The sequence below is a fragment of the Apteryx rowi genome, unplaced genomic scaffold, assembly GCF_003343035.1.
Source record: "Apteryx rowi isolate R43461 unplaced genomic scaffold, aptRow1 scaffold_488, whole genome shotgun sequence".
NCBI classification, from domain to species: Eukaryota; Metazoa; Chordata; class Aves; order Apterygiformes; family Apterygidae; genus Apteryx; species Apteryx rowi.
Window position 1 is genome coordinate 457468 of NW_020450747.1, and position 12472 is coordinate 469939.

Consider the following 12472-nt stretch of genomic DNA (forward strand, 5'->3'; position numbering starts at 1 on the left):
AATCTTTTAAAATCGATCTAAGTAATCACAAGAAAATATTTTAATGTCTTTTGAAGAGAGGAAAACATCATTAACCCTTTCGCTGCCATAGCTATGGGCACCTGTGTTTGTAGATTTTTTTTTCTTTTAAAAAGAAACTGATCCTTTTTTATTTTTCTTACTGCAGTTCTACCAAGCTATGTTGTTGAGGTGTGCGGGCACATACAAGCACACACCTATGAGCTYGATAGTCTGAATTGTTTAATAATAATGATGATTAAAAAATTATGATGATGATGCGTGTTGCTTAACCTATGTGCTGATATATTCATCATACATGTCAGCTCATTTGGGAAGAGAAGGCAGGAGGGACGAAGCAGCGCCAGCAYGCACTACGGAGGACTTGTTCGGTTCCACGTCAGAAAGCGACACCTCGACCTTTCATGGCTTTGACGAGGACGATGCAGAAGAGCCTCTCTCGGGCCGAGGAGGTGGCTGTGGTGGCAGCTCTCCCTCTGCAGAAAAAAAGGGCGGCTGCTAAAATAACTAAAAAGACACACAAACTCTGAGCAATTTGCTGTCCTTTCTACTACTAGGATTATTATTACTTTTTTTTTTAATTTTAGGTCCTTGGGTTTTTGTTTTTTTGTTGTTGTTTTTGTTATTTTTCCTGTGGGGTGTACACTGAAAGCACAAGTGTTTAAAGCTCTTGACAACTACTTTGAAGAGACAGAATGTTTTGATTTTCCTGTTTTTTTTTTTATTTTAATTTGTTTTTCTCCCACCTCTCCCCTTCTCTTTCTTCTGGGAAACCTGAAATGTGGATTTAATATTTTTTTTAAATAGTGAGCAGAGTTGATTTTCTTCTCTTTTAATATATATATCGGCAAACCACGAAAAAAACAGATGGGTTGGAGAGCAGAAAGCAAACCCAAATAGGTTTTTTTTAATTATTATTATTTATATATTCTATATATTATTAGAAAAAAGATACTTTTTAAATAAAATACAAAAAAAACCCAAAAAGTAATGGATGTCTACTTGATAATAGAACTGTTTCTAGAGAACCACTGTGGGCAGACTCTGTCAGAGGACAAGGAAACCCTTGGTGTGATGGCTTCTGCATTTTGAGATTTTGCACTTACAGTAGCATATGGAGTTTGGCTCCTCTTGTACACCTGCTACATTTGTCTTTAACAGCTTGAAAACACAAACAGCTCAATGGAAGACCATGACCTTGGGGAACACGTTTCCATACCTCCTTTGGAAACCTTTACACCCAGTAGATCTCTTCCTCCCTGCACCCTTCATCTCTTCCTCACTCTGTTCTGCTTTTTTTCTTTTCCTTCATTTTGCACTTCATGAAGAGCAATTTCCAAGTGTAGGGATGGAATATGAATGGCGAGCCATAGACTTCAAAGACAAAACAGATGGAGGAGCAGAATCATGGAAGAAAAGATATGGAAAAATACCTCACTTATATTTTCCTTTCCATTTTTAAATTTTAATGCAGATCATTTTTTCTGTGTCGCCCAGATTTTTCTCTCTGTAGTGTCTTGTGAGACACTTTGTTTGCTTTTCAATAGCTTCTCTTGAAATAAACCAAAGCAATACTCATTAAAAGTTCCAAGGGCAATGGAGAAGAGAGTGACTCCCTTCCCAGCGTCTATCCCAGGAAAGAGGAAACACGCAGCAGGATTTGAAAGGTATGTCCCAGCTGAAATGTCTTCCACTCATTGTGAAATCTCTGTGCCCTGGATTTTCAACAGACCATTGCCTGAGATTAGTTGTAGGAGTAAGTCCTGGGGATTAAATTGTACTGTGAATATGTGCCATGTTCAAACCTCTTGTGAAGCTAATGGATGTTGTGGGGGAACAGGATCTAGCCTAATGTGTACAGTCGAGAGTAAAGGCTATAGAAGAATTCAGTGCACAGGTTCCATTTTACTGTCCTAATGCGGGCAAAAATCTCCCTGAAGGGAGGGCAAGATTAGGTTTTAAGGATGTTGGCATTATACACATCAGTAAAAATACAAATGGTGAAATCATGACCCCATTTAAATCATAGGATAAATTGTCATTTATTTGGGCAGTATCTAATCCTGAAGCTGGAGGTGTGTGTTTATGATACCAGAACCCAGAACAGAAATCCCAGCCTAGCAATGAAAACTTTGGATGTATGTTGTTCTACTACATCAGTGAAGCCTATCCAAATGGATTCCATTTCTCCTGTTTCTTTTCCTGGGATAGCACAATACTATTTGTGAGAACTCTTTAAATGTTTTTTCTAAAAACCTTAAAAAAAAAAAAGAAGAAATGATCCAATTGTGATGCTTCTCTCTAATTTTTTATTGTTGACTTTAGACATGGAATAAGCAGTGGACAGATTCTGCTTTTGGGTACATGGATGTAAATCCAGAATGATGCTATTGACACTTAGACTACATTAATCATGTGTTTTTTGGAATTGTAGGAAACTGTTTTACAAAATGTTACTAAATACCTCTGCGTGTTTATAGCATAGAACAGTGCATGCAAGAGCCATGCATATGTGGAGGGAGAAGGCCGATTTTAAGCCTTCCCCATGCTGATAATCTTTTTCTGTTGTTATTCTGTTCCTGCTGGAGTATCATAATCAATCAAATGTCAAATCAATGATGTTTTGGTTCAACAATGCCAATGAAAAGTGTACTTTAGCTTATAAAAACATTCATACTTTCCACAACCAGTCTTTTTTTCTCTGAAATAATACATGAGATAAATTTATAATACTTTACCACTCTTCTGTATTTACTAAAAGCTCAAATTCCAGATGGTTTTCAGGGGTAAGAAACAGGCACATAAGTGTCTGTTTTTCCAAAATCCCTGAAAGAGTAATTACTTAGCTTGCATATCCATATCATTTTGTGTGTGTATGCGTGTGTGTATGCGTGTGTGTGTATGTATACAGGTAAACACATACCAAGAATATATGTGCACAGACACATAGACACATGTATTACAATGCAGACATTAAAATAAAAAGGAATAGAAGTCAAGGTGGAAGACACTCCCTAACCAAGTATGAATGGAACCAGCTCTTATATGAGGCATTGTTGGCTCACTTATTTCATATTGACCTTACAGTAGACAAAGAGTAATATCAATAAAGTCAGTAGATTTCCTCTGAGTTTATGTTAATATAATTGAGAGCAGAATCTGGTCCAGAAGTACTGTTGTTGCCATTTCTCAAGGAAATACCATAAACCTGAAATGCAATAGATTAAAAAAAATTAAGTTCAAATTGGTTTCTTATGCTATTCCTGCCCTTCAGTCCCTGCACTTGCATTTATGTTGTTATCACTATATTATTTCCCTTCAAAAAAAGAAATCTTTCTCCTGCTACTGTGTGAAATGTCCGTGCGGACAAAAGAGAAATAGAAAGGGAGCAATACATAAAAATGTGCCAAATGCACAGTAAACAAACAATAATGAAAGAAAACATGATTTCTTGCATCTGTTTCTTGTATCCATGTAGCAATCACGTCACACAGATTAGTAGGTTAAGAAAAGAGTTAAAAAATTTCAAAAGCACAGCCAGTGCTCCTTAAAATAGGATCAGAGTATGTTTTGACAGGAAGAGGCTCACAGGAGTAATATAGAGACTTCAATTATCAAGAAGTTGAGGAGAGCTCAGTTTTAATGGGCTGAGAAGAGCCAAGGTTGGTTCATTTTAGTTCTTTTGTCTACTTTTTACTGTCTAACTCAGAGGTGTATTCTTTAGCTGCTTGGAAATAGCCAGCTGCACGGGGCTCCTGGTGTAGCGATGGCAGCACAGAGCTCAGCATTTGTTGACTGCTCTACTTACCTGGTGCTTGCATGCTGCTGCAGCCGATCTGGAGCTCTGTGCTGCGGTAGTGACTATAGTCCTAGCACCACCAGAGCTAGCTAGCTGAAACCCATTCAGGTATGTCTTTCCGAACTCCAGTCTCTGCGTCAACTGCAGGATAGACATACTCTAAATGCAATTTTTTCTAAGTGGAGTCCTTACCATTGTCTTTTGTGAACCATGCCTAACACAGTCTGGGCTCTTTGGGAATACAAACAATAATCAGATGCCCATAATTCATTAAATCAGGAATGCAGTCACTATAACAATGCATACAGTCTTAATCCTTTCGCAACCTAGCCAGCCGTCTTTGTGACAACTGGGTAGTACAGTACCCTCAGAAAGAAGCCACAGCAACTCACATAATGCATAAAAACTGCCAGCTGACCTTTATTATCAATGGCATACAAAAATACATATCACTTATTTATACCATTAATGTGGATATGGACAGTCACTGATTCAATCTAGTTCTGAGAGGGAGGAGGATAAAATAAATTTGTCATTGAGGAGGGCAGGATAGTCCTTGGATCCCTCAAGATGTCTCATGAGATAACCAGCACAAGGGAAAACCCACATCTCCCAGTTGAGAAGGGCAGCCTGAGTAGGGTGGTGCTGACCACAGGAAGGCATTGATCACAGGGAAGAAATCAAGATGTGGAGCTGGGAGCTAGAAGAGTACTTGTTTGAACTAGCTTGGAAAGTAGTGTTAACTGTGAGTATTAAATGTGTTGATATGGAAATGAAATATTCTCAGGATAGGTACTGCTGGAATGGAGACCTGAAACAGGGAAAGAGGGTTGGTCAGCTCATAAGTCAAAAATGAAAGCAAAGCAAAGAGGCAGCTACAGGAGACTTTCTCAGATGGACAAGAGAAAACTGATGGCATTAACGAGATAGAAAATATACAGGAGGAGGTTTAATAAGCACAGTGGAAAAAAAGAGGAGCCTGACACCAGCATAGCTAGGTTAGAAATGAGGTAACTGCACAGCGCCACTTTTATGTTCAAAGACAAATAAGTCCCAAACCGAGCTAGGAAGTTATAAAGAGAGTTTTTCAATGTGAATTCTGGGTTGTACCTAAAAAAATACACTCATCTTTTAAATCAGAAAGAACTGTGATGCTCTGTATTCCCCAGTGATTTCTGCAGTTCAATAAGACCTGCTGTTTTGAGCTTCATAGGAAGATCTTTGAAGGCACAGTCCTTCAACTAATCACAAGCCTTGCTCTTCCAGTCCTCCTCCAAAGACGTCCTTCTTATTAGAGGAAGGTTATCACAAGTCTATCCAGATACTCCCCTGAAGCTTATATGCTCCCACATGAACCATGTCCCAAAATAAAACTCCAATGTGAAATGTGAATAAAGCAATGTTTCATCTCAGGCCCTAAATTCAGACTTCTCTGTCACATGAGCTAACTTCTTAGGCACCTCCTACTGCTCCCGTACTAAAGGATCTTAAGAAAAGACACATGATTTCCTGAGACAGCCTCTGCAAGCTCTCTGATTCACCTATGGGGGCAGGTAGAAATAAGGAAGTGATGTGCTGCTTGAGCAATTGATTGGGGGAAAGAAAATCTATATAGGATATGCACTGATCCTTAGCATATTCCCATTTGTGGCACTTGAATTAGAGGACATTTTAGCAGGGATGAACCTCAGCTCTTGCATGAAAACAGATTAAAATTTTAAGTACGATAATGTTTATTGAGAAAATTTTAAGAAAATATGTGACTCTGACATAACATCTAGAAAATAAAGAGAGACTGTGAGGAATGTGGGAGAACAGGGATGGAACTGAAATCTGTTTTGTTTTACTTTGTGCCCCCCAGTTTTGTGGGTTGGATATTTATTTCTTTTATATGTAATGGTGTTTGGAATAACATTGTACATATGTGGTAAGGTAATAAATGATGAGCCTAGACTGCTGAAAGAGGACCCAGGGAGAACTTTGCCATTGGCTTCAGAAGGATTAGCACTGGGCTTTCTTAGCTAGTTGCTCGTACTGAATAAAACCTCACTGTTAATACGTTTGCTAGCATGGTGTAGACAAGCTCTGAGATGGCCATTTGTTTCAATAGAATGCGTTATTACAGTCCCCTCCCCGCATTGTTTTGCCTTTGAGCTTTTGCATTAGTTAGTTATTCATTTTGAGCTCCAGTTTGCCATTTTACAGTCCTCAGCGTAGGCTCTTGATTGAAGACAGAAACTCAGTTTGCTGCCTGCTGGTGCATGGGGCAAATCAGAAGTGCGTCCAGAGAGTCACTGAGTCCAGACTGTGCTGGGATACCACTACTCCTGGCTGCTTTGCCTTTATTTGGTTAATTATTTTAATTATGTTTTGAGATGGACCCTAAAAGCTAGGATTCAAATACCATCAAGCTATGGAGTTTTCAAAACCTGGATCCTCATCCAATTTGCCTCTTTCAAATGGCAAGCAGTTTTACTTAATCAGTTCCTCAAGCAAACATTGTATTGACCCCACTGGGAGCTGTCTTATAATAAGAACTGCAAAATCTGCCCAATGTGTATTGTGCTGCAACATATGTAGATGTTTCCAATAAACGCCCATTTCTTATTCTCTGTGATTTTTTCCTATTTATATGTAACTATGAGTATATGTAAAGTATGAGGCACATGTACGTGTTCATGCTGGCATTGGGTTATTTTGACAAACCCTCACAGTACAGGAATGTAGCCAAGCTGAATTTTTGCTGACTGAGCCATTACAATAAACTCTATCAACCTTTTTTCTGTTTGCCAGGTATTTACCAGGGTTGAAAAAGCCCAACCTGTATAAATACTACAGAGCACTGAAATTGGGTTGGAACTATTTTTCATATCCCTGTATGTATTTCTATAAGCGTTAAGTTACCAATTTCAGCAGAAGACAAATTATAATAATATTTAGAAACAAACAGGTGTTGCAATATTAAGTTCTGATACCCAATAAGCTCTGATACCCCTGATAAGGGGATGCAGCTAGTTCATAACTTTGAGTTATTCTTTCTGTCACTTGGCAGCTCCTAAGGTTTTGGGCCTTCATGCCATCCAGAACTGATATGAGAGGTATGGGGAAGACATGGGTGGGTTTTGCATTTTGTGGAAATAAATGGATGATTTTATTGGCTGTCTGATACTGTTCAGGAGCTTAGCAGTGTAAAACTTAGTCTATTCATGAATTGAATGCAGTGGAAAATGCAGTTTTGCACTTATTTCCAGAATTTATCATATTGCTGCCAAGTCTATGTGTATAGTTCAGACTTCTAAAAATGTCTTTTGTGTAGTGCTGCATACCCTTGTGGCTCTGTATAAATAATTAGTAATATAGCAGTGTAGTCAGAGCAGGATTTCACAAGCAAAAGTCTTAACCTCTAGTAAAGACACATCTGAAGAAGCTGAATGATGAAGGCTATTTAAAGTTCTTCACAGTAAGAAAATCTGACAGTTCTTGGTGCCTTTCTTTTGGATATGCTCCTTCGTATCCCACTTGTCTGCTTTGTACTCCTTCATGGTCCCCATGGTCAGAGGAAACTGAGTTTGTTTAGCTATATTTTCAAAAAAAGAACTAAAATCCAAACAGTGTTGGAAGATTGGTTTGCATTTTTTTGTTTTATTCTGAACAGTTGCTTTTGTCGTCTGTTTGTGGTTGTTTAGTTTTACTTTGTATTGCCTTTCCTTCTGCAGTTAGACCTGACCTCATGGACTCCAACATCCTTCAAGCAAGACATTTCAGAAGAAGGCTGCGAGAAGCCAGGATGCTCTGATACTTCTCCTCTCCTTGCCCTGACTCTGCTGGACTTGTGTTTCATCTGGCACAGGAGCCTGGACTGTGGAAAGTCGGCAGCCAACTGTTCAGAGAAGATCTGGGGATTCCCTAAGCTTGGTGCAATACGAAGAATTTTTTTTAAACTCTTGATTTCACTTTCTTTTAAGCATGTGTATAAACCTAGGTCAAACTGGAATTGATCTACAGTAGAAATGACTGAAAAAACAAACAAACTGAAAAAAGACATAACTATTTTATTTATTTCAATATTTAAGAGAGAAAAGAAGTGCTGAAGTTGCACGGTATTTTTGTTTGAAATACATTTAACTTCAAAATTTAAATGCAATTTTGTGAAGACATGAGATTTTAAAAAGCACTTAATGTAAAATAAAGACTGAATATTTAAGGAAAAAAAACATTTTTTAAAATATGAAAATAAAGATCAACTCTGCTCTCTCTCTTACTTTAAGGAAGCCATTCATACATGTGCTGGGTATCTTTGTTTTTTGCAAATTGGATGTGGTAAGTGAAGATTGTTCTGGTTTACTTTCTCCATAATAATATTTTCCTGTTAGATGCTTAAAACTTCCTTTGCTGTACTGTGTTAGGCACAAATCTGAACAAAACTGTTGGAAAAGCAAAGACCAGGCTCAGTGGCTGGATTTTTTTGTTACCAGGTTTTGTGTCCAGTTCAAAGGACTGTCTTCTCCCAGTAGGATTGATGTGTCTCTTCTGCATAGTAGAACAGGTTTTCACTTTAGTGTCTCTGGGAAATACTTCTGCTGAAAGAGAGGTTTGGAAAAGGAAAAACAACTGTTAATTTTGCTGTTATTTTTTGCTTTGGTAGTTCCACAGCTGATTCTGAGTTGGTTGTAAAGAAAGTGTCTAAATGTTCAAGTGCTCTGGGCACGGAACGTTCTGTTGGAGTCAAGGATGATCCCATGTGTAGAAACTGTGTGTATCTAGGCCCTCTCTTAAGAAGCAGTGGACTTTGAAAAGTATATAGATGCACCTGCATGTCAGCAGTAAGCAACAGGGGTAACTTGGGAGGAGAAGAGATTGAGTTTCCTTAGCTACCATCCTAAATTGTCCTGTGGGGCAGCAGAGAAGGAAGTTCGCAACCCTTACTCTAAGCTGGTAGCCGCCATCTCAGCAAAATAAGGCGTTCTGCTTCATACAAGCACTGGAGGACTTTGTTGGCTGCCAGATCTGTTCACAGCAGATAGTGCAGGGCTGGTCGCTGTCATGTGATGCAGTCTGGTAAGGATGCGGGMTAGCCTTGTGTCCTGGAAGAAAGGTATTGAACTTGCCTCTGAGAGGAACTCCCCCCTATAACAGCTGTGCCAGATGTACCTATTGGTATAGACCCAGTGGATAGCTAGAAAAAGTGTCTTTGTTAATGTGGCTTATGTCAGTTTTCTGAGTGAAAAAAGCTATGTCTACAAAAAAAAAAAAAAAAAAAGCATCCTGCACAGGTGAAGCTGCCAGAGAGCCTGATCCAGCATTATGTTTCTTGCACGCCTAAAGCTAGAACTCACCTCTCTGAGAGGTTTCCATGTGTCAGGAGCAGAGGCTCTTGTCCTCTTCTCCCTTCTCCATCTCCTGCTCACTCCCAGGGTAGCACATATGGCCAAAAATAGCAGCGAAAAATCTCTGGTAGACCTCAGTCCTGCTCTCACTAAATTATATGGCAAAAATTTATGTCATGATCAGGCCCTTTAGCAGGATGGTTTGGTTTTGTTCATTTTGTTGATTTCTAAACTTGCAGTTGGTGAGCTGCCGCTAGCGAGAAAAAAAAAGAAAATTTTGTTTCATCAAACTATGACAAGACGCACAACTGTAATGAAGCTTTGCAAACTGTAGGGTCTGTATTCAATTTGTGTAATATTTCTGTTAAATAAAAGTTTTGCTTCCCATGCCCCTACTGTATATTCCTCTGTAAATATTACTTTATCAAACCAATTCCACAAGGTCTTTTTTAGTGCAAATAATCTTCTTTTAAAAAAGACATTGTTGGATAACATACTTCTTGTACATATACTTTTCTAAGCTCTCCATTGTTTATAATACTCTCTTTGAAGCTTAAAATAAAACTTCCTCCTCTATTGATTTTGTTTTCCTTTTCCATTTTGTAAGTGATGACTTTTGTCCCTGTATTTTGTTTTGTATTTGTTAATGAAGCTTGAAGTTAACCAAAAATTCTCCTCCTTTTTCTCTTTTACTTTCTCTTCTCCATTTGTTGGACTACAGTAACAGGTCCTGTTACTTGCTTATAATGAAGGTAGGCAGGAAATAAAATACTGCTTTTTGTGTAGGATTCATATAAATAAGACTGATTATTTCCCATCACTTGGTGCTAATAGATGATCTTCTTAAATGTATTTATATTTTAAGAACCTTCCCCATGAGATTTATTGAGTTGCGTTAAGGTAATTTAGACTCAAAGGCTGAGTGTAAACTATGTGAGAGGGCTCTTAACACAGATTTTAGTGACATTGCCTTATGGTATCTTGACCTTATATCTATCACTTTTTTAATCAACGTGCCAGTCACTGGAGTAACTGGCTGCCAGTTTCAAAACCTTGGCTTGCTTTGTTGCATTTCATAATGTAGACCTGAAACCTCCCTTTCCCTTTACACATATTTAATTAGTAGTAGTATGGCTGCATGGGTTGGAGAAAGAAAGAGGAAATACTGTTTCAGATCGGCTGGGATCTGTGGCCTTTTCAGGAAATCCTGTGTTTCCTTTCCCCTAACACGCCTCTGTCATTTTTATGCAGCTCTGCTGAGTTTCCTCTGTCTTCCCATCACATTCTCTGCTACCAGTAGTGGCTATAGATGGCTCTTTCTGCACTGGCAGCTGCTTGCAAAAATAGCAGCTGGGATGTAGTTTTTAAGTGATCTTCTGAGGTGGGTACAGGGCCTTTAGAGTAGAGAGGCAGCCCATTCCCCCCCCCCCCCCGGCAGTTTAAATGACAAATAATAGTGCAAAAGGAGGAAGTGCTACAGATCAGATCAGAATCGAATCTGGCAGGGCAATATAGAAATTACTCTAAACTCCTTGGAATTGTACAGAATGAGATCCTATCTGCATATTTTTTAACAGTTCTGTGTGATAGAAAGTATATTTTTTCAGCAGAGAGTAAATTATTCTTAGCCTTTTTCTATAAAGTTTTCCACATGTATAATTTTAATTTCCATTAATGTTTGTTTCTTGATTCACCTGGGGATAATATGACATGAAAACTGCGCTGCTTACCTACAGACTTTATCTTTTCCTGTGCAAAGCCTTTGGCAGATTCATTGGAGGAAAGAGAAAACAAAAAGATAGTTTCAGCTACTTTTGCTGTTCCCAGTCACTATGGCTCTTGCGAACTTGCTTGGGATCTGATAGAATTGCTTATGGACTGTTTACTGGGTTCTCCTCAGCCATTTTGCAGCTGAGAATGGACTTTCCTTCTTTTGCATGTTTTGGACATTGAGGGCCAGAGACAGTTGAGAAGGTGGGGTAAGATGCTAATGCTATTTCTGAGCTGCACTGAGAAGGTAGCTAAGATGCTATCCTTAGAGAGTATAGTGCATGATAGGATGGATAGTTTTAAACTCTCACCTAGTAACTTCCAATTTCCTTTCCCTCCTCTATTTCATTTGCTCTCAGGTATTCTTAAAATAATCTGAGTTGCATGCTTACAAAGCTACTTTTCCAAAGGGATTTCAGGGGGCAAGTAATCTTTTCCTGCCCCAAAGCAGAGTGAGAAGGGAGGGTGTGTGATAAGAAATCCTCTGGCCGTTGCTACTTTTGTTCATCTTCTCCTAGCTCCTCCTGAGCTTTCTGCTGTGCTGCATAGGACAGGGAGACCCACATGGAGGTTGGATGGAGGGCAGAGACGAACGCTGGCAAATCAAAGAAAGGAAAGTTGAAGAAAGGAAGGAAGATGCTCATAGCATCAGTGCACTTTTCTTGTTCACTAGGTCATTGTCTCTCCTCCTGTTCCAACTCAGTTGTCGTTTTCATTGTCCCCAGTGTGATGGATATGCAGAGCAGAGCTAGACATTTCTGGTAAGGTAACCAGGAGTGAAAGTGTGTGTTGAAATTGGTCTTTGTGTATGTCTGTCAACACCCTGTTGAGATGAATGAGATCATTCCCACCACAGCACAGCTATTGTTATAGGCTGTCAGACTCCAGGGAAAAAGTCTGCATAAGTCTTACTTTGAACATTTGTGTGGAGTGTGTGTGTGTGTTTTAAGCTCTGGACCTGGAAATATAAATGTTCTAAATGAAAGTTTTAATTCTGCAAAAATTATCTCGACATAAAAAAAATACCACTGTTCCCTAAGTCCCAGAGCAGATTTCCTTTGTCATTCTGGCTAGGAACATATCTTATTTTCCTATTCTGGAGAAGGGTTTTTGCTGGTGAGAGCCAGGAATGACAGGAGAAGAGTAAAAATGTCTGCCAGCACTCCTGCATCTAATTGGTGTCCCCACAGCCAATGTTCCCTGGGTGAAGATTCATTTGAAGGATGACAAAGCTGAGAGCTGGAATCCTGAGTTCTGTGAGTGGACTGAAAACAGTATTGTCTCCTTTGCTTTAGCCTGAACTAGTATACTTCACTGATTTAAGATTTATTCCAAACCTTTGTCTGGTATCAGAAAAAAAAAAAAAGTGGTTAAATTTGCATGGTGGAGCTGTGAGCCCTAGTTGTAATTAGAGCCATCAGCCAATAGATCATGAAAAAAACATAACCCTTTCCCTCTAAAACCAAACTTTTAATGCTCATTAACAGTAACATAGCCTTCTCTCTGCCCTGTTCCATCCCTAGTGTTGAAGATGGCTCAGTAGGACCTCAACTACAGA

General features: G+C 39.0%; 1 protein-coding gene across 6 annotated transcripts in view; it reads left to right on the forward strand.

Moving 5' to 3' along the window:
- The window catches only part of DPF3 (double PHD fingers 3), a 192778-nt gene that overhangs the window by 163965 nt on the left and 16341 nt on the right, over window positions 1-12472 (forward strand). For 4 of the 6 annotated variants that reach the window (XM_026078770.1, XM_026078771.1, XM_026078766.1 and 1 more), the window contains one exon: window positions 324-793. The exons of 1 other annotated variant lie outside the window; for it this stretch is intronic. In XM_026078770.1, coding sequence (XP_025934555.1) covers window positions 324-520 — 197 coding nt within the window. In that variant the 3' untranslated portion in view covers window positions 521-793. Of the gene's footprint in view, window positions 1-323; window positions 794-1565; window positions 1686-7533; window positions 10056-12472 lie in introns of those variants that run through there. One more of the 6 variants, XR_003255654.1, reaches the window with a different exon arrangement.